Genomic DNA, 23,551 nt, shown 5'->3' on the forward strand with positions numbered 1-23,551 from the left:
CATTTTATCTATTAGCCTCACCAAGTATTTTAGTAACCTTTTAACAAAAAAAATACCCAAAATCAATTCTCAAAAAACCCGTAAAACCAATTATTTCAAGATAGATTGCAATACTCATATTTATAATTTTTTTAAATGTAAAACCAATCTTTTCAAGATAAAAAAATGAATACTAAAAAATAAAATAAAGTGTGTTCATTTTTGACGTGAAGGATTACAGGAATACCCTTTCTGTTCAAGCCATGGCTAGAACAGCCTCGTGTCTCAAACTGGAAGAACCCCATTGGTCCAAATTTCCTAGTATGAAAACGATCAAATCAGGCCCTCTGTAGATACATACACCTTCAATTCCGCTTCTCTCACATACATTACAATTACTTAAATAGAACCCCAATTTCTTAATGGGGTTCTGCTCTAATCAAGATTTGGTCAATCTTTCATTATCATATAGGCCTTAGTTCTTCAGCAAGATTTTGTGATTTAATTTGGCCTCTCAAACCAAACTTCCATTGGATTGAATAATGTGGATGAATTGATAATGGGAAGTTTTCTTCGTGGTTTTGTGCTGCCATCTCTGCTCTTATCAGGTGAAGATTTAAACTTTATCTCCTTTACCAAATATTTATTCCAGATTCTTGGTAAACGTACCTAAGTGCTGTGTTATCTTGAATTGACACTCAAGTATAGTTGGATTATGTTGACTAAACATTGATTCATATTTCACAATCTTGAAATTATCTCAACATCCTAATTACTCTATAGCTCTAATTATTAGTTGGAAGATGTTGACTTTGGTGAATACTGTGATCTGCCACCTAGAAATCTTGAACAGTATTTGAAGTAACGGTCATGTTAGGCTTGCGAAATTCAAGTTTACCACGGTCTGTGTATTTGCAGTTTGGAAGTTTAAATTACACGAGCAGCATTAGAGCATATTGTGTAGCACTTTCGGACAGCATGTAATGTTCGAGAACTTACAGAATATTCAGGTCATGTATCTTAGAAAAGAAGTTACTAAGGGGTTTATGAATGCAGCTGTGCAGGGTAGGAGAAGAATGTGGGTTTACTGTATGTAGCCTTCCCATTGCATTTAAGAGGCTATATCCATGTCTCATGCCCGTTATCTATAGGTAAACAAAGGAGCAACACTACCATTTCCCCTCAGCTTAGAAGTGAAATCACGAAAGAGTTAGCGAATCTTTAGAATGTAAAGACATGAATTGTTCAAAAAGCTACGAATTAGGTTTATCGAACGTTTGCTTAGTAGTAATAAATAGGATTAGGACCGACCTTAAGACCTGGTCAATCAGTCACCGTAGAGTATTAATATTCTCCTAAAGACTGCATCATAAGGCCTCAAATTCTGAAATTTTGGGCATATTGATCAGACTAGATGTATCGCAAGCATATCTTCTGTACAGAGCAAGCAGTTTCTGTAATTCTACTACTCTCAAACTTGGTGTGCATTTAAAGCCTCAAATTCTGAAATATTTGGAACCTTGTCTTGCAACTTCGACAAGAAAATCGAGGCTACTATAGCAAATTCATGCATTTTGCGAGCGAGCTATGTGATAAAATATTTAGGAGGTGGTACTTTTTCAGCCACTAGGTAGTTTTATGAATCACGAGTAATATAACTGGAATAAAGTTACAGTAATTCCCTTATCGGAACATTTATACACCTTAATTATTTTAAATCATGTAAAAATTAACCGATGTTAGTTACTTAGATGCCATTCTGGAAATTTTTTATTCAACTCCATTCTTTAGATCCTATAAGTAGAACATTTGTGCAGTGTTAAAAAGCTAGGTGATCTCTTTCCATCTACCTAATCTTTGTGGGTAGATGTACCCGATAACTGTGCAGGTGGGAGGTAGCAGGTACGTGGTGGAATAGTCGAAGTACATGTAAGCTGACCTCAACACCACCATCATAGAAAATTGAACCTTTGTGCAGTGTATAAACATGTCAATTGTTTCGATTCATACATTATTTATGGTTTCAACCAACATGGAAGAAGTATCTATAAGCTAAGTTGCTCGGACACGGGTGCGGATCTAGAGGTCGGATCCTTCGACATATAAATTCTAAGATTCGGGGATACGGATCCTAGTACGGATATGGGTGCGGGGATTCGGCTAAAAATAATTCAAAAAAATAAAAATATAAAAATATCTCTAAGTTATGAGAAATTTTGTGGAATACTTACGTATAGCTTGTGAAGTGTGAATTTTCTTTTTATTCTCAAATTGTAGATAAGTAAAGGATTGATTTACTAGATAAGGTATGCTATTTTTTTTCAAATTTACCCTAGTTATGGTTCTTATTTCGGGAATCAAATTGTATTTCGTCTCGAATTTTTCCGTCCGTCGTGGTCAAACTACCCAAAATTGTTTGACCAGATCCGGTACGGATCCCATTCCCATACCCATACTAGTGTCGTTTCGACACGGGTGCGACACCTAAACTGCCGTGTCGGAGCAACTTAGACTATACGTATTTGATCTTCAATTGAGTTGTAGGCTTCCATTGTGGTATGGTACAAGTACAGTGCCGATCCCCTTGTCAGGGTCCCTAGATCAGGTTTTGTGAATTGTGGTGGCCTGGAAATATCTGGAATAGATAGAGGGACTGCAAATACAGGCCTTAAAGGCCCGGAATTGGGGCATAAATGTTGTAGTTGTACGATTCATAAAGCTGACTCCAAGTATTTTGGAGTTGAGGCATAGTTGTTATTGTTATATCTCATTCTATGCTTGGCATTTTACTTTTCTATTTTTTCCTTTGGCCCAAAAGTAATGTCAAATTAATCCATGATTGAAGTTAGTAGAAAGAGGAAACTCTGGGTACCAGCAAGGTCATAAGATATAATGATTTAGTAAAACTTGTGAACACAAGGAGTAATTGCCCAACTGAATTTCACCACCAAGGATCAAGATAAGAAGGAAGAGAGATTGGCGATGGTAGTTAAATATTGATGACTGCGGTCAATTACGATGAAGGGTTTGAAAAGAGAGCTATCCTAAATGTAATTCAAACATAGTATTTTGTCTGTGTCACTTTCAGAGTCCTTTCTTGTTTCTGCTATTGAATAAGTAAACTATTTTTGTTGGGCAAAAAATGGGCGAAGCCCATATGCAACAGGTATACAGTAGTCAAGGTTTTTGGTTCTTGATTATTTTAGTATTTGAGAGCTGGTCCTCCATGTTGTAACTCTCTACTATTACCCTCTAATGAAATTTTCTTTTTCTATAGAAGTTATCTCATTTATGTTTTCAATTTCATATTAATAAGTCTGACACAATATAGAGTAAAGTCACTGATTAGAAAACCGTCAGTCTTCATAGTTTTGGTGTAACATATGTCCCTTTTGTGGGAATTCTTCTGTAACTTACCTGACAAAAGGTTCTTCTGTGACTGAACCTATCTTATCTCTGCCGTCTCTATGCAGCTGGTTTACTCAATTGGAGTTTGATTTCTCTTGTCAATTTGGTGTCTTCTCTTCTTCTGCGATTTACTGCACCAAAAAGAGGTAAAGTTGCTTTTGCAAGATTCGCTTTTCCTAATTTTAGCCTTGATTAGGGATGCATTTCAAAGGTAAAATTTCCTTCTCTTCATGCTATCTTAAATTTTTTGATAATTGGTCAGTGTTTTTTGGCAACATCTAGATGAGTCATTATGTTCACTTTCTGCACAAGCACCTGACCCCTTTTGAAGGATGGCCAAATTGGATAATGGTGCAGAAGTATATGACATCTAATCCAATTATCCGAATGTGCATTTGTTATTTGAATACATCGAAACAGCATTAGCAATATGAATCTCTCTCTCCCCTCCCTCTCTGCGCCCCCCTCTCCCCCTTTTTACACATATTTTATTACTCATAAATGTTTTTGATTTATGTAGGATTCCGTTTCAAAGGGAGAGTTCTGTTGTGGTTTGTTTTTCTATTTTCAGTTCTTACTATTCTGCTGGAAGTGGTTTTTCTTATTGTATTGGCTATTTTGGGTGCGGAACGGGCATTAGCTGATGCCTGGTGGATGAAACTTATTGGATTGATGAAGTGAGATTTTCATTCCTTCTTCTTGCTAGCTTTTCTTTCCCCTAGTGTTATTAACTCACTTTTCCTTTTCTGATATTCACACAACATTCTGGATAAGGACGTATGAAGAACATTGTCGTATATGCTTTTGCAGACTGAAGTCATGGAGGTCGCCCTCAGTAATTTATCTCTTGGTTCTGCAACTATTAGCTGCTGGTGTTACTTTATTTGAAATCCATGGTAACAGATTTCGCTTGGCTCAGCAGCAGGATTCCCACTGGGAACATCTCTTATCAGTTCTGGAACAAATTGGTAAGTACAAGTCAATTATAACTCCACCTAATTGAATGCTAATCCTCTTCTCACGAGTTAAGCATATTAAATAGGAAACTTTTCTGCATATAGTTATTAACTTGAAAAGTTGAATATGTATCATTTAATATGAAGAGCTGGGCGATCTGGATTTGTGCTTATTTTAGCTTTTATACAACAACAACAACAAACCCAGTATAATCCCACGAGTGGGGTTTGGGGAAGGTAGTGTGTACACAGACCTTACCCCTACTTTGAGGGTAGAGAGGCTGTTTCCGATAGACCCTCGACTCAAGAAAAGAAAAAGGAAGCAGTAACAACAAGCAATACCAACAACAAGATAATAAGAAACAAGCAGTAACCATAGCAGGATAATAAGAGAACAAGCATTATCAACAACAATATAATAAGAAAACATGTAGTAATCAAGGCTGTCAATAACCGAAAAACAAGGCTGACTAACTACTACTACCGGTATGGGGAAGACACACACTCGACTACCTACTAACCTTCTACCCTAATCCTCGACCTCCACACCTTCCTATCAAGGGTCATGTCCTTAGTGAGTTGAAGCAACGCCAAGTCCTGCCTAATAACCTCTTCCCAGTACTTCTTTGGCCTACCTCTACCCCTCTTCAGACCACCCAAGGACAACCTCTCACACCTTCTCACTGGAGCATCTGTGCTTCTCCTCTTTACATGCCCAAACCACCTAAGCCGCGCTTCTCGCATCTTGTCCTCCACCGAGGCTACTCCTACCTTGTCCCGAATATCTTCATTTCTAATCTTATCAATCATGGTATGTCCGCAGATCCATCTCAACATCCTCATTTCCGTTACCTTCATCTTCTGGACATGATAGTTCTTGACTGGCCAACACTCTGCTCCGTACAACATGGTAGGTCTGACAACCACTCTGTAAAACTTACCCTTAAGTTTAGGTGACACATTCTTATCACATAAAACACCAGATGCGAGTCTCTATTTCATCCACCCCGCTCCAATACGATGAGTAACATCCTCATCTAATCTCCCCATTTCCTTGGATAATAGACCCAAGGTACTTGAAACTAGCTCTCTTATGGATGACTTGTGTATCAAGCCTCACTTCCACGCCCGCACCCTCAGTTTCGTCACTGAACTTGCACTCCAAGTACTTATCTTGGTCCTCCTCAACTTGAAATCTTTAGACTCCAAAGTCTGTCTCCAAACCTCCAGTCTCGCGTTAACTTCGCTTCGCGTCTCGTCAATCAAAACAATATCATCCGCAAATAACATACACCAAGGCACCTCCCCTTGAATGTGGCGCGTCAGTGTCTCCAACGCCAAGGCAAATAAGAATGGGCTAAGAACCGACCCCTGGTGCAACCCCGTCACAATTGGAAAGTGGTCCAAATCCCCCATCACAATTGGAAAGTGGTCTCAATCCCCCCACTGTCCTCACTCGTGTCTTGGCTCCATCATACATGTCCTTAATCATCCAACTGTAAGTCAACCGGAACACCCCTAGCCTCCAAACACCTCTATAGGATCTCCCTCGGAACTTTGTCGTATGCTTTCTCTAGATCAATGAACACCATATGTAAGTCTCTCTTCCTCTCCCGTAGTCGAACATCCCGGCATGAAATCCGAACTGGTTTTTAGAAATAGACACGCTCTTTCCTCATCCTCACTTCCACCACTCTCTCCCAAACTTTCATAGTGTGGCTCAACAGCTTGATACCCCTATAATTGTTACAATTTTGGATATCTCCCTTGTTCTTATACACCAGAATCATCGTACTCCACCTCCATTCCTCAGGCATTTTCTTCGTCCTAAAGATGGTGTTAAACAATCCCGTGAGCCATTCCAAGCCAGCTCTACCCACGCTCTTCCAAAATTCTACTGGAATTTCATCTGGCCCAGTCGCTCTTCCCCTGCACATCTTGCGCATAGCCACGTCGACCTCCCCCATTTTGATACGCCTACAAAAACCAAAGTTTAGACTAGGGATGTTCAAACATCAAAATATAGTAACTAAGCTTTTTGTTATCTTCTCTTTGTGCTGGATCCCGGATGTTGTATATCTGTCCTGCTGATATCAAAGCTCAGAGTTCTTTGTGTCGATGTGTAGTCCTGAAACCAGTTCGAACCAAATCTGAGTCCTGAATAATGCCTCTATTTGTTTTGAGATTCGCTAAAGATTACCGTATCTTTTGCAAATAAGAGGTGTGATGTTGATATTTCCTTATCGACCACTCCCTTTACTCCAAAGCCACAAAGGTAACCTACTTGAGTAGCTTGTTCCAACAGCTTACTCATGACTTCTATCACAAACGAAAATAACAACGAAGATAGCGAGTTCCGTTGTTTAATTTTCGTGTTGCTATCAAAAATACAAATAGAGAACTGTTTACCATATTGAAATATCTAACCGTGGATACATAGTGATAGATCTATCTCCTCCATTTGTTCTAATAAGGTATATTATTTCATTAATCTAGGAAATTCCCGTGCACAAGCCGAGAAGTAGAGAACCTACACAATTTAATATGGTTCTCTCCCAATTTCACCCAATCTTCCAAACAAACAGGAACTTCATGGGTGCACCATAAACTAAGTATAAGAGGCTATTTCTCAGATACACAAATCATTTTCTAACCCCTCACAAGCTCTCTGATTTCTCGCTAGAAGAATATGACAGTCCAACTGGTTCAAGAGGTCAAAGGAAGGGGAAGTTCACAGGGACTTAAGTTCTAGAATGAATCTTTTGGAGTAGGAGGTGGCGGAATACCAAAGTTTGGTTTGATTGCTCTATGAACAAAGTTCTTTGTATGACAACTGGGATTCTTGGAGGTAGGGGTGGGCAGTACTGTTCTGTTTTTAAAAGCCTTATTATACTAAGCTCTAGATTAGGGACGAATCAGCCTTTCCAAGCCACATCTATGATTGGATCCCCAGGGCGCCAAGAAAGTTGTGTTTCTCTACGTCTATGGCATCAAGACGCGATTCTGACAGCTAAAAACTTGAGGAAGAGGAGTGTGAGAAAGCACGAGAGAAAATATATTATTGATATTAGATACTCAATACAATACAAGAGGTCCTTATTTATAGCTATACTCTACAAGGACATATTACTCTTATTCCAATGTGGGACAAGACTACATTATGTACATATCTGTAAACTAACACTCCCCCTCAAGCCGGTGCATACAAATCATATTTATCGAGCTTGTTACATATATAACCAATGCGAGGACCAATGAGGGACTTGGTGAAAATATCTGCAAGCTGATCATTCGACCTCACAAACTTTGTAGCAATCTCTCCTGAAAGTATCTTTTATCTGACGAAGTGACAATCAATCTCAATGTGTTTAGCTCTCTTATGGAACACCAGATTTGATGCAATATGAACGGCAGCTTGATTATCGCACACAAGTTCCATCCGACTGATTTCACCAAATTTCAACTCCTTGACCAATTGTTTGGTCCAGACTAGCTCACATGTTGCCATAGCCATTGCTCAATATTCTGCTTTTGCACTAGACTGAGCAACTACATTCTGTTTCTTGTTCTTCCAAGACACCAAATTTTCTCCTACTAAAACATAATATCCAGACGTAGAACGTCTATCAGAAGGTGATCCTGCCCAATCAGCATCTGAGTATCCAACGATCTGCTCATGACCTCGATCCTCAAACAGTAACCCTTTGCCTGGAGCCGATTTTATATACCTAATAATGCGGACAACTGCATCCCAATGACTATCACAAGGAGAATTCATAAACTGACTTATAACATTCACAGGATAAGAAATGTCGGGTCTAGTCACTGTGAGATAATTTAATTTACCAACCAGCCACATATAGCTTGCAGGATCGCTAAGCGGCTCCCCCTGTCCTGGCAGAAGTTTAGAATTCGGATCAATCGGAGTGTCAACAGGTCTGCAACCTATCATCCCTGTCTCCTCAAGAATGTCTGAAGCATATTTTCTTTGAGAAATAATAATACCTGAGCTAGACTGAGCAACCTCAATACCTAAAAAGTACTTCAATCTGCCTAGATCTTTAGTTTGGAAGTGCTGGAAGAGATGCTGCTTCAGATTGGTAATACCATCCTGATCATTGCCAGTAATAACAATATCATCAACATAGACTACCAGATAAATACAGAGACTTGAAGCAAAGTGCCGATAAAACACAGAGTGATCAGTTTCACTACGAGTCATGCCAAACTCCTGGATAACCGTGCTGAACTTATCAAACCAGGCTCGAGGAGACTGGTTTAGACCATAAAGTGACCGACGCAAGCGACATACAAGGTCACAAGACTCCCCCTGAGCAACAAAACCATGTGGTTGCTCCATATAAACCTCATCCTTAGGATCACCGTGAAGAAAGGCATTCTTAGTGTCCAGCTGATAGAGAGGCCAATGACGAACCGTAGCCATGGATAGAAAAAGGCGGACTGATGCTACTTTAGCCATGGGAGAGAAGATATCACTGTAATCGAGCCTAAATATCTGAGTATATCCTTTGGCAACAAGACGGGCCTTAAGTCTATCAACCTGGCCATCGGGACCAACTTTGACGGCATAAACTCAACGACAACCAATAATAGATTTACCTGAAGGAAGAGGAACAAGCTCCCAAGTACCACTTGTATGTAAAGCAAATATCTCGTCACTCATAGCCTGTCGCCATCCTGGATGAGACAACGCTTTACCTGTAGACTTAGGGATGTAAATCGAGGACAAAGAAGATATAAAAGCATAATGGGGAGATGACAGGCGATGATAACTTAAACCGACATAATGGGGATTAGGATTAAGTGTGGTCCATATACCTTTTCGAAGTGCAATCGGTGTACTAGGAAGAGACAAGTCCGCAGTAGGAGTAGGGTCAGGTGCAGGACGAGAACTAGTTGGGCCTGATGTAGGGCGCAAACGACGATGATAAGTCAAGAGTGGTGTTCCTGTGGCCGGGGAACTAGGGGGAACAACACTAGACTCCTCAACAGTTGGTATGGATGAAAACTCTGTGGTCGAAGGTGGAGGAGCTATAGTAAACTCCTCAAAGGTCGGTATAGGTAAGACCTCAGATATATCATGGTGGTCAGCAGAGGTAAAGAAAGGTTTAGACTCAAAAAATGTGACGTTAGCTGACATAAGGTACCTACGAAGATCTGGAGAATAACAACGATATCCCTTCTGAACACGAGAATAACCAAGGAAGACACACTTGAGAGCACGAGTAGCTAACTTATCTTTTCCTGGGGCTAAGTTATGAACAAAACACGTGCTCCCAAAAACACGAGGTGGAAGAGAGTATAAGGGCGACTGGGAAAACAATACTGAATGCTGAATCTGATCCTTAATGGGAGATGAAGGCATCCGATTAATCAAATAACAAGCTGTGAGAACTGCATCGCCCCAAAAACGCAACGGAACACGAGATTCAATTAGAAGTGTGCGAGCAGTCTCAATAAGGTGCCTATTCTTTCTCTCTGCAACCCCATTTTGCTGAGGGGTATAAGGACGAGATGTCTGATGAATAATTTCTTGAGAAATCATAAACTGCTGAAACTGAGAAGATAAATATTCTAAGGCATTATCACTGCGAAAAATGCGAATAGAAACACCAAATTGGTTTTTGATTTCAGCACAGAAACTCTGGAATATAGAAAATAACTCAGAACGATCTTTCATTAAGAAAAGCCGAGTACATCTTGAATAATCATCAATAAAACTAACAAAATAACGTAATCCCAAGGTTGAACTGACTCTACTGGGATCCCATATATCAGAATGAACTAAGGAGAAAACAAAATCTGCATGACTATCAACATTACGCGGAAAGGAGGCTCGGGTATGTTTCCCAAGCTGACATGACCCACAATCTAATGTAGACAAACTAGATAAACTAGGCACCATCTTCTGAAGTTTGGATAAACTCGGATGTCCTAAACGTCTGTGGATTAGGTCCGGAGGATCTGTAACTAGACATGTTGTGGAAGGACCGAGTGAGTTAAGGCCTTCTGATTCATGTCATGTACCAATTGTCTGTCCCGTACTGCGGTCCTGCATAATAAAAGAATCGTCTATAAAATATATACCACAATGGAGGGCAGGAGTCAAACGACTAACAGATGCAAGACTAAAAGGACAGCCAGGGACATAAAGAACGGAATCTAGGGTGATAGAAGACAAGGGATTAGCTTGTTCGACTCCTTTTGCCTTAGTTTGACATCCATTGGCTAAAGTAACAGTGGGAAGAGACCGTGAATATACAATATTCGACAAAAGTGATATATTACCAGAGATGTGATCAAAAGCGCCTGAGTCCATGACCTATGGTCCAAGAGTACTAGACTGGGAAACACAAGCAAAAGAATTACCAGCAACAGAAGTATCAGTCTGAGCAATCGAGGTTACTTGTGGAGATGTCTGCTTACTTGCTCGATACTGAAGGAGCTCATTATATTCTTCTTTAGATAAAGAAAATCTCTGGTTACCTATAGTCTCGGTCTGAGCAATGTAAGCATTTTTGGGTGGACGACCATGTAAGGAATAACACATTTCACGAGTGTGTCCAAGTTTTTGACAATAAGAACACTTGGGTCTAGATCTTCCAAAACGACCTCCTCCTTGTCTATTCTCTATAGTTTGAGACGCCCGAACATCCACTGGCCGGTATGCGAGAACAGAGGAATCAAGTATCTGTGATGAGATCACTAGGTGACTTGGTGCTGCAGCAAGGCGGAGTAATTGAGAGAATACTTCATCAACTGTGGGGACAGTCGGGCTAGCCAAAATCTGGTCGCGTACTGAATCAAGATCATTAGGAAGTCCAGCGAGGGTAAGAACTAGAAACATCTTCTGTCGCTGCTCTTGTTATTTTTAAACACTAGCAGAAACTGGCATCAACTTCTCAAATTCCTCCATGACTGCCTGTACTTGACCCAAGTAAGTAGACATATCTAATTCCTGCTTCTTTAAATTTGTCATCCGCGATATCACATCATAGAAGCGAGATATGTCATTAGTGTATAAGGTACGAGCCTTTGCCCAAACCAAATAACATGTCTGGAATGGACGAAATAAGGGCATCAACTTGGAATCAATAGATCGCCACAAGATGCTACATAACTGAGCATCGATCTTTGCCCAAAGTGCTATCGCCTTTTCTTCTCCTTCGCTAGACTGTTTGATTAGATGATCTTGAACACCTTGACCTTTACACCACAACTCGACAGATGAAGCCCAAGCTAAGTTGTTTAAACTTCCCATTAAAGGTTCCGGGGTAATCATAACAATATAGCTTCCAGAACTCATGTTTCTAGACCCAAAAACATCAAATCCTAAAGAATTTGTCCGGAAAAATATAAAGGTGGTCGGAATTTGGTGTAACCTGGATGGGTAGGCTCGGAATTCCCTTGCGAACAATCTGTCCCAAAGAAATTTTTCCAAAAAGTGACCGGAAAGGGCCCCCACGCGCCGACGCGTGACGTCGGAACTTCGCCGGAAATATTTCTTCCAGCGGCCCGTGGGAGCGTGTGGAGGGTCTTCTGACGGAGATATTTTTATGGGTTGGTCGCCGAAGGCCGATCTACTTCGTGGTGGTGTTGGTTTTTGCACAACACTGATGAAAAATATTTTTTTTTTTTTACTGCGGCAGACCTGTGTTTGCCGGAAAAAAGACTTCCGGTTGACTGATTTCTCTTCCCGGAATCGCTGGAATTTATGCACAGCGATAAATCTCTCACGATTGCTCTGATACCATGTGAGAAAGCACGGGAGAAAATATATTATTGATATTAGATACTCAATACAATACAAGAGGTCCGTATTTATAGCTATACTCTACAAGGACTTATTACTCCTATTCCAATGTGGGACAAGACTACATTATGTACATATCTGTAAACTAACAAGGAGGATTACACATGTCAATTGGTGTTTCATGTGTAAGAGTTTGGGCGAAGACGTGGATCACCTCCTTTTACATTGTCAGGTAGTAAAATGAGGCACTATTTAACTAGGCTTGTAGAAGATGGAGGAGACGACGGAGGGTGTGGGATAGTACTCCACTGGCACTCATGTTGGTTGTATGGAAAGGATGAAATAGGAGGGTTTTAGAAGGGACATAAGGGTTTTGTGCATTTAAGGAATACCCTCTTATTCCTTATTTCTTTTGGTGCACCCTGAGGTTCCAACTTGTATAGAAGATTGGATGTCTTTCATAGAGAATCATATTTCTTTTTAGGTTCTTTACTTTTTTGTACAGAAGTTTTATTCCCGTCATAAATTTAAATTATTTTACCTAATCACAAATAAGGACACAACACAATATAATGAAATTGGTTAGATATTTTTTGTGGTCTTACATTTATCTCCTTGGACTTGGTACATTGTGTCTATGGCTCCAATGGGAGTTCAATCTTCACTACATAACAGCTAAAGGCGATGGACGTTTAGGAATGTGATTTCTCACCGCAAGCATTTTAAAGACAAAGTTAAATACGAATAAACGCTGATGGAGCTGATCTTTTTACTAAGTTTTATTGGCTACTCATATTTTGAACATATTTATTCCAGTATGGTACTTATTGTATGTAAGAGAGAGTGTGTGTGTGTGCGCGCGTGTGATTTCATTAGCAATATAATCATTGTTTATTGTGTTACTTGTAAAATATCGTTCATCTTATTGTGGTTGATATTGCTGAGCCTGTTGTTTACTTCGTTTTTCGGGTGTGAGCAGGATTTCCTGTCTGGATTATTATTTTTTCGCAATTTAATTTTTTCCTTTTTTCTTGGTATGAAATACTAGGGCTGTTGGGTTTGCTTTGATTAATAGCTGCAGTATGTGTTTGTAAGGTTCTCTACTTTTTGGTGTACTATATGGGCTGTTTTCTTGCCCTTTTTAATGAAATTTATTACTTGATAAAAGAAAATAGCTTCAGTATTATGAGCTTCAATTATTTTGCATTTACCAAAAGATAAAATTATGTTCTCTTTCAAAAGCTGACTTTATTTGTCTTATGTTTGACATGGAAGGTTCCTGTCTTAGAGTGAGTTCTTGCTTATTTCTGCCTGCTCTTCAATTGATTGTGGGAATTAGCAATCCGTCTTGGCTTTCTCTACCGTTCTTCATTTGTAGCTGTGTGGGCCTAGTTGATTTGTCTTTAACAAGCAACTTTTTAGGTTTATTCAGGTAATTATATCGTTGATCCTTTTTTGTTTTTTCTGTATTAAAATCCTTTGTCCTTTTGCTGCTAAATCCTAAAGGAGTTTTATTTTCTTCTATTGATCAATTTAGGTGGTGGAAGTTTCTCTGGCTATATGCTGGTTTCAACATTTGCCTGCTTTATTTTTATCAGCTCCCTATCGCATTTCCACAGATGTTCTATGTAGTAGCCGATTATATTGGTCTATACAAGATATCAACAAACTCTGGTTGGCAAGAAATCTGTTCTGGCCTCTCTCTTTTGGCATTCTACTATTTGGTACGCTCACATCTTTTACAGTAAAGTCAATTTCGGAATTAGTTAACACTACCTTCATGATTGATATTCTCTTTGAACAAACTGTTTCTTCAGATACTTATGACATTGAAGCATTGAGTTCCCTTTTATCTGCATTCCTAGTGCTATATACATGAGGAGTAGCTTGATTGACCTTAGCCTAGTGCTTTAAAAAGTGAAAAGCGCAAAAAAGAAGGGACAATGTTTATAGAGCTTGAAAAGAAAAGCAAGAAGTGAAGCACATGCTCCTCTGAAATGAAGCACAAAATTTAAGGAAAATTAGAAAATACCAGACACATGAATTTTGTTCCATAATAATCTTAATTGCATTTAACATGATTAATTTCAGCATCCGATATACAATAATGCCGATATTAAACCAATCCTTGTTTAAAAAAACCGACTGTTTCGTTTGGATCACTTTGTGTGTCACTGTTTGATGTGCACATTCTCTGAAGTACATTGCTTCACCTATGAAGTGATAACCCCCTACTTCGCATCAAAGTGATGAAGTGATCACTTTTAATAACACAGCGTAGGCTGCAACTGTTGTAATCACTAGCAATTGTCATTTCTTGGATGTGCTTTATTCCTTGCGCTACCCAATATAAATAGGTGCACTGCTGACTTTTTTGAAAGACAAGGCTTTTACAGAGTAATAAATGCTAACTAGGAACTGAGCATATGATCTTGTTATCAGGAACTTGTGTGTTATTTATGGTGGAGTGAAGAGTCCAAAGGCCCAATTATCGTATTTGTCATGGCGTACTACAAGTTACATAACCATTACAAGACACAAGATGAATTAAAATATTGAAATCTCACCAGCCCCATCCCAAGACCAACTATCCATTGGTCTAACCATTTTCCATTGGTCGTAAAATCTTTAATTTATCATGGATCAATTATTTAGATAGAATGGGCTGGCGAATGCTTTTGATAATAAACGGGGAATTGTCACGAGCTTACAAAACTGAGTTCTTCTACTTCCATTTTTTTGGCGTATTATGTACTGTCTTCTTCTCTTTTGTTCTATTAAATATACCATTCAACTTCCTTCTCTTTCTTATTCGACGCAAATTACTATCCACACTATTTCATTTGTTAGCTTGTATATAAATGAGACTTCCAGCAAAACTACTTATCTAACTGTTTTATCAGCTGGCTGGAACCTGTTAGCTTTTTTTACTCAACAGTTCTTGTATCCACTTTATGCCTGTAATTAACGATGACAGTTTGATATCTGTCATCAATATCAAGTCGCAAATCATTGCAGCAGGAACCTCTTGATGGGAGTACTCAACCTAATGCTTTTCTAAGAGTATCTTGACCTTATCATAGATTTACATGTCAGTAAAAATATAGAGAACTTTTAATATAATTATTATTATTAACTATTATTTATATGTATATTTAACTTATTTCACTTTTATGTGAAATATTGAGATGGATGTGCGGGCATACCAAGTTAGATAAGATTAGAAATGAAGTTATTCGGGATAAGGTGGGAGTGACCCCTGTGGAAGAGAAGATGCGGGAGGCGAGGTTGAGATGGTTCGGGCATGTTAAGAGGAGAAGCACAGAAGCCCCAATTAGGAGATGTGAGAGGTTAGCCTTGGTGAATATGAGGATGGGTAGAGGTAGGCCTAAGCAGTCTTGGGGGAGAGGTAATTAGGCGGGACATGGCGCAGCTGGAGCTTACTAAGGACATGACTCTTGATAGCAGGATTTGGAGGTCGACGATTAGGGTAGAAGGTTGGTAGGTAGGCGAGCGTTTCCCTTTGTCTTCCTCTATTCGGTAGCACTAGTGCTAGTTGATATCTTTCTAATCCTAGATTGTTATTATTACCTACCATTTAGTTGCTACCTTTGCTTCGGTTTTCTTTTATCATGTTGTTGTTACTACTTGTTGCCATTACATTTTTTCATCTTTTCTTTAGCTGAGGGTCTATCCAAAACAGTCTCTCTGCCCTTCCAGGGCAGGGGTAAGACTGTGTACATCTTACCCTCCCCAGACCCCACTGTGGGAATTCACTGGGCATGTTGTTGTTGGTCTAATGATGGCATGGGTTGAGTTTAAATGGAGAAATATGGTTAGTGAGGATTCATATAGCTGACCCCAACTTGTTTGGGACTGAGGCATAGTTGTTGTAAGGTAGTGACACTCAGGCCCAGGATTTTTTCGTACTTTAGTTCCAGATTTGGTTATGTGCACCATCATATTGAAAAGATTAAACTATTGGGGAGAGGACACTTATCAAGGAAAAAAATAACTACTGTGGAGGGGACATTCTATGAAATTTATGATGCCTCAGCACAACTTAAGACTTTCCGCAAATCTTTACAAAGACATGAAGATGAAGCCGTTGCTTGTAGTATTCTCACTAAGTTGCTACCTCAATGCCTCATGTTGTTTTCAGCAAGCTGGTCATTGTAACATCTATTGAAAAGCTTGAAGGTAGACTCTGATGTGTTCGTCTAGCTTTGCATCTCCTTTGGACGTTCTTGTTCCTGTGGCGACAGTCATATTAATAAAATTTTGTAGGAGATAGAGAACCTAAGTCTGAAGAGAGATCGAATCAGTTGGCTCAGCTCTGAACATGCTCTGTGATAACCTAAGCTTTCCAGCTCTCACTGCTTGCTTCCTCTCTAATATATATATTCTCCTCGTCTACTGAGAATTCTTCAGATGAAGGTCTATTTTAACATTAATGTTTTCATAGTTTTGCTAAACATCTGAAGCTTTAAAATCCCTGATTTTTGTGTAAATTAGTTTCTGAAACAGTACTTGGCAGCAAGGTCAAAATTGAATAAATCTGCAGAGAATGAGAGCTATTGTCACCATACTGTAGCAGTTTTCTTCATCTCTTCATCTTCCTGTATTCCATCTTCAATTTGAACCTTTTTCTTTTCCTATTTTTGTTCAAGCCTTCCCCCTATTTCCCTTTGATAGATGATCTCCACATTCTTAGGGATCTACTATTCCAGGTGCTCTAGCTTCATGGAACTGTCCAGAACTTTGGTACTGCACTAGTTTCTTTTGGAAGATTGAAAGGGAAAAACTTTGTAGTTGGCCTAATCTGTGATTGATCCAGCTGTGAAAAGTTTGCGTTAGTCTAATACTCTAATTTATTTATTTCCATTTCATGTATACTTTATTAGCGCAATTGTAATCTCAGTCTTACTGTTATTTAAAACAAATGCACTTTCTAACTGATTCTCAACAGTCCGGGTAGTTGGAGTGGATAACAACCTGATTGTATTGATGATATGCAGATCTCTTTGGTTAAGGATGATTTGGAGGAAATGTATTTCATCATGACCATGAGCGAAGGGAACTTAACTGAGCGGCTTCTTCCGTTGCGGCATTCCTTTTTTGTTCGCGAAAACAGGTCAGTGCTACAGTATTAATATTTCTCAATCTATCTCATGCTTTTGATTACCTTATTTAGTAGTTCACTACACCAATTGGCGTACACAGACACAGTTACCTTAAAAAGTGCCATTACATCTTTTTTTTTTCTTCTTCTTTTGGTTGGGGAAGGGTCTGTTTGAATACAAGATGATCCGATGTTGTACATGGCTGATGCCACACAGAAAAATTCTCAAGTTACAACAAAGTCCGTATCGAATTTGCTCGAGTATGAGCAGTAGTGTTGCCAAAGTTTGAAATCCCACTTGTTAAGGCTGATGACAATGGAAATCTTGTTTTCCTTCCCTAGAAAATTTTGAAAGATCATGCTTTGACAGTCTGGACTACATTTTCTCTTTTTGGTTGTGAATCCTTGCTGCAGAATGCTTTTCTTTGCTGATGATTATGGGAGAGTTTCTTTTACATTTAAAGGTTTCCCATTATTTGAAATTCTTGAGGGATACATTTAATGAAGTCTTGCTTAAAGCTTATAAATTCTTATGTGATTGCAGATCTGGTGTGAGGCATACTAATGTTTTATTGAGGAGAACAGTTTTCCGAATTTTCACTATCAACTTTTTCACGTACGGCTTCCCGGTACATGTCCTTAAACGACAATGAATTATGATCTGTCCTTTTATGTCTTTGTCTTTTCCTCTTTGATTTCCTTAAGTGCCATGTCCAAAAAGATGTAATTTATCTGCTCCAAATCAGATTGCCAAACGACATCACATTCTTGTGACTGTTAAGCCAGATAACATGAAAATGTCTGGAGATCTGAGCTTTATAATGATAATCCAATCAACCAACCAGCTTAAAACGTTTGATTTAGAGATCATATAAATCGTTACATAGAACAATAAGATATCTTCATCTAGTTTTCATTTGCATTTTCCTTTGTTCATTAGTTTTGATTCATTCTTGAACGTAGCATATTATTTGGAAAAATTCAGTTTGTTACTACCAACCAGTGTTGTGAAGAGCGTGAAGCGAGGAAAAGCGACAAGCCCCTTTTCGCTTAAAGCGAGAAGCGAGAAGCGAAGCGTTCACTTTTTTTGAAGTGAAGCAGAATTTAAAAAAAATTTATTAAAATAAATACTGCATAGACAACACATGTAACTGTAAGCAAATGATCAATACTTCAATGTAAAAACTAAAGAGTAGCATCAATTAAAGCACAAAATGAGCATCCTATTCTTCTACAAGATTGTCAAATTCTTGTATTCCACTATCAGTATTATATTGCTCGTCATTTTCTTCAACTTGTTCTTCTTCATCAACTAGGGACAAAGTAGTTGCTTCTTTTCCCTTCCTCTATGATCTTGAAGTTGAGGTACTCCCCCTCAAACCATAAATCCTCTCCCCAATTCCACGCGCCTCCGCAACATCACCCCAAGTGAAATCGGAAGTTTGCTCAAATACTTCTTCATCTGCATGATCTTCCGGGACTCCAGTTAGCCATTCATTAGCATCATCGATGTTGTCCAAACTAATTGGTTCAATGACATTGCGTGCGTTGTAACGACGCCTCAATGTTCTATTGTACTTAATGAAGACTAGATCATTGAGACGCTTCAAGGTTAGTTTGTTCCTCTTTTTGGTATGAATCTGCAAATAATAAGTAATTAGTAAAATTAGGACAATTGAGATATACTTTAATTATCTCAATATACTAAATCTTTCTTCTTAGTTCTTACATGTTCAAACACGCTCCAATTCCTTTTACACCCGGATGAGCTACATGTTAGACTTAGAACCTTGATGGCAAACTTTTGTAATTCTGGAGTAGAATGGCCATATTGCTTCCACCATTCAACTGTAGAAGTAGAACAAACATTCAAAACATAATATTGATAAAGAAATAACTTATTAACTATAAAGCAACATATAAGCACCCGCTCACCTGGTGACTTCATCTTTCTTTGTGTAATAGCCATGTTTTTTCCAAAAAGTTGCTCAGCATTCCTATAAGTACTAAATTGCTCTGTTATTTTATCTTGCACGGATAAATCAGGTATCAACTTCTCAATACTTTCAATGTATCCCTTCCACAATTCTTCATCTCCTAGAATCCTCTCTTCATTGTCATAAAACAGTTCCGGGTTCAAAACAAGTCCAGTTGCATGCAAAGGGCGATGAATCTGACCGCTCCACCTTTTATCTATGATCTCAAAGACTCTTTTGTATTTTCTTTGATCACTAAAAGAGTCTCGAATAGCCTCATTTGCCCTATCCATTACTTCGTAAAGGTAGTCCATTGGTGGCCTTTATCCCCATCCACCAAACGAAGCACTTTAACTAAAGGACCACCAATCTTCAATGCATGAACCACATTGTTCCACAATGAAGTAGAAAGTATAATATCTGCAGATTCTCTCCCTCGAGCTTTCCTTCCATAGGCATTGTTAGTGCTGAAACCAACAACTTCTTCAAATTACTTTTTTGCTCAGACATCCTATGCAAAGTCAAGAAAGCGGTAGCGAATCTTGTCTTTGCAGGTTTCACCAAGCTTTTTGTTTAGTGAATCTCTTCGTCATATTCAATAACAAAAGCCTTTGAACAATATAGGAATGCACTCTAATTGCCTGATTAAAGACTGAACTGAAGGGTCTTTCCTTGAAAATGTCACCGAAGATCAAATTAATGCAATGTGCTGCACATGGAGTCCAATAAATATGCGGGTACCCTACAAACATCAAATCACCAGCTTTAACATTTTCACTTGCGTTATCCGTGACAACTTGAACAATATTTTTTGCTCCAATAGAGTGTATTGTACTCTTGAAGGAGTACATTTTGATTGAATCAGTAGAAGAGTCGCTTGCATCAACGGACTCAAGAAACAAGCTTCCGTTAGGAGAATTCACCAAGATATTGATGATCATTTTTCCATTTCTTGCCGTCCACTTATCCATCATAATGGAACAACCAAACTTGTTCCATTCTACTTTGTGCTCCTCCACGATTTTGTTAGTCTCTTCCACCTCTTTTTTTAGATATGGACCTCTAACTTCATGATAAGTTGGAGGCTTCATTCCTGGACCATATTGGCCTACGACCTCAATAAAAGCAGAAAAAGTGTTAGTATAATTAACACAATTAAAAAGAAGACCTACATCATACATCCACCACGCAAACATTGCAACTGCACGATCCCTCAAAATCGCTTTGACATCAATTTGAGGATTACCACTTTTCCCTCCCTTATCTCCTGATTTTTGCGGGAAATAACAATCCATAGGACCTTTGGTCTTACCAGTAGATCCACAACTAGAAGACATTGTTTGTATCCTTCCCCGCTTTTGTGAAGAGCGTGGAAGCGACGAAGCATCGTCACCTTCTTCTATTTCATCATCGTCATCATCAAGATTATGCAGTTCTTGTTCATGAAGCATTTGAGTCTTTAACTCTCTCCTTTTTTGAAGGAAAGCCGTAACTTTAGGACAAGATGCGACATTTGGATCACCACCGATTAGATGCGCTTTTTGACGATAGATTCCCCCATTTGAAATCTTGTCACAAAAAAGACATTTAATTGCCATCTTGTTGGTCTCGCTAACTCTTGCAGAATAAGCTCAAGCTGGGTCTTTCCTATCTTCTTTTGGTGCCATTAAAAGAACAACTACATAACACATAAGAAAGGCAATAAAAACTAAGAATAAAGGATATGAAAATAAGAAGAAGGGCAGTATAATTGAAACGAAAAAATGGGCAGCATTTCAATCTTTTTATCACTGAAACAGTGCAAGAAAATGAATAAGAAGAAGAGGAGAAGAATGAGAAAGAAGAACTGAAGGGAAAAAAAAATTCACCAGCATTTCGCTGCTATTTGGACGCTGAAACAGCGAAAGAAAAAGAAAAAGAAGAAGGAGGAGGAGGAGGAGGAGGAGGAGGAAGAAATCACATGCCTGGGACCAAACTTGATGATCTTGAAGTTGAAAAGTGTAGAAAACTTGAACCTTAGGTCGCCTCTTTTTTTCTCTGTTGCGGCTGGTCGATGATGTTTTAAAAAAAGAACAGCTTTTTTAATTAAATAGGTTGGCAGCCCGCCCTGTTATAAAGAGAAGCGCTCGCTTCTTACGCTTCGCATCGCGCTTTTTAATGGAAGCCAGCGCTTTTGTGAACCTGCTACGCTTCAGCTAACAAAAGCGTTCGATGGCTCGCCTCGCTTCGCTTCTCGCTTTAAGCGAGGAAGCGCTCGCTTTTCACAACACTGCTACCAACATTAGAATTTCCCATCTTTTGATCATTATAAGGTAAATCTTATTAAAGAAATTCGGTGCCTAGCTAGTACTGAGATAAAGTACAAATATATGCTGGAAATTTCAAATAATATATTACAAACACATGCCACGTCTTATTTTACCTTATCAAAAGAAAAACCACTTCTAGTGAAGCTCGTCTTTTCAACAAATCCAGAAGGTTTTAATCAATGTTTTCCCTTGGAGAAGAAATCCTCAGATTCATTCTGAAGTGTAAGGTCACTCTCTCCAAATTAATACAACTCATTCTGTTAGAAATTAACCTTTAAGTAACATACCATGTGATGACTTGATGGGTGATTTCAGTTGCAAAATTCAAATGCAGTAGTAGTACCTTGTTTTATCTGTAATGTCACATTATTCATTCCAATCAAAAGTTAATCTCCTCATTTCTCCCATCAATGATTCGGAAAGTATTGTCCATGTTGGCTTTTGGGGTCCCAATAGGACGGAGGTGCAAGGTTTTCTTAGTCCTTTCTTGGCATATTTTCTTCACTAACTTTTTCAAAATTTTACATGTATTATACTATTTTGTAACATTCCTAATTTCATCTTTCATTGTATTGGATCCCTATAACAAGTCTTATTCACCATCTTCGCATATATGCTAAAACTTTTGATGGAAAATGTGACAGGTCTCATTGTTTGCCCTTTCTTTTTGGAGCTTCCATTTTGCAAGTATATGCGCGTTTGGACTGCTTGCATATATTGGCTACATTTTGTACGCTTTTCCATCCTTGTTTCGTCTACATCGATTGAATGGGTTGCTTCTAGTCTTCATTCTTTTGTGGGCAGTCAGCACATATGTATTTAATGTGGGCTTCGTTTTCCTCAACTGGAAGCTCGGGAAGGTATTCTTGTACTTTGGTGTTAGTTTCCAGTCATGTCATATTGGTTAGTTCTTGCAAGTTAATGAGTTCATTTTGTTGTGAACTTTCAGGACATGGAGATCTGGGAGATGGTTGGGTTGTGGCATTATCCTATTCCTGGCTTCTTCCTGCTTGCACAGTTTTTCCTTGGAATCCTTGTTGCAGTTGGTAATCTCGTAAATAACTCTGTTTTTCTGTGCATGTCAGATGAAGAAAACCAATCATCGAGTGACAGCTTCAGTGACGAAGGTACATATAGCTATTTTAATCTCAATCGGAAAATAGAACTGTGTCCTCGTATTTACTCAGTCAGACTTCAATACTCTCCCCTATACTAGTTTAGTTAGCTAAGCTAGCTTGGTAGTTTTATGCTAATTGGTCATTGTTGTATATATAGCTCTTTGTGGTAGGAGTAAAGAAGGGTTGGGGCTTCCTTAATATGAACATTGAAATACTGGTGTCCAGATAAATATATGCTTTATGCTGCTTTATTGATTTAAAAGAGAGAACGATACAGTTCCATGTTATGGATGACATTCAGCCAGCATGTACAATTTATTCGAGGATGACTTCCATTTGCTGGGTTGACTCGCCGTCATTATGGATCTGGTGTTGTGATGGATCTGGTTTTGTGATGTTAAAATAACTTGCTTACGTATCTTGAAGAATAAGGTGGCATGCGCTTAGTGCTAGGATTATGGAAGTTCTGAAATGTTGATATGCATATGGATAATGGTGGGTGTATAGGTAGTCCTCTTATTAGCAGAATGGTGTCAGATTGCTAAAGTAATTCTTTCACTTGTTTGGGTCGTGCTCTAGGATTTACATCATAAATCGGACCTTCATCATTATTACTATTTGTATGTGTCCAAATTAGTGTAACACACCGACCATGCAGAACTATAGTGTTTTTTGATTGGCTAAAAGCAAACTTATACTTGCTACCACAAAGTAATACTATTTCTATTATTGTCTGGAGTGAATTTTATTGATTCACCGTCTAAATGGGTGAGATCATGATTGCTTATTTCTCTTCTGTTATTTCAGTGAATGTTGAATGCGGTGACTTTCATTGTTTTTTATACATTAATCATCTGGAAGAGTCACATAAATTGAGTGCCATGTATCTGGCTATTTTGGCTGCTTTTT

The 23,551-nt window shown here is 38.7% G+C and overlaps 1 protein-coding gene across 1 annotated transcript in view; it reads left to right on the plus strand.

The window, feature by feature from the left end:
• Positions 1-336: 336 nt before the first annotated feature.
• LOC107819543 (piezo-type mechanosensitive ion channel homolog) overlaps positions 337-23,551 on the plus strand; it is a 36,464-nt gene continuing 13,249 nt past the window's right edge. Inside the window, exons 1-10 of the mRNA XM_075237801.1 lie at positions 337-587; positions 3,453-3,533; positions 3,908-4,064; positions 4,198-4,355; positions 13,393-13,549; positions 13,655-13,841; positions 17,136-17,251; positions 17,784-17,868; positions 22,169-22,384; positions 22,474-22,651. Of these exons, the coding sequence (XP_075093902.1) occupies positions 539-587; positions 3,453-3,533; positions 3,908-4,064; positions 4,198-4,355; positions 13,393-13,549; positions 13,655-13,841; positions 17,136-17,251; positions 17,784-17,868; positions 22,169-22,384; positions 22,474-22,651 (1,384 nt within the window). The 5' untranslated portion in view covers positions 337-538. The remainder of the gene's footprint in view (positions 588-3,452; positions 3,534-3,907; positions 4,065-4,197; positions 4,356-13,392; positions 13,550-13,654; positions 13,842-17,135; positions 17,252-17,783; positions 17,869-22,168; positions 22,385-22,473; positions 22,652-23,551) is intronic.

Source organism: Nicotiana tabacum, chromosome 19, assembly GCF_000715075.1.
Source record: "Nicotiana tabacum cultivar K326 chromosome 19, ASM71507v2, whole genome shotgun sequence".
Lineage (NCBI taxonomy): Eukaryota > Viridiplantae > Streptophyta > Magnoliopsida > Solanales > Solanaceae > Nicotiana > Nicotiana tabacum.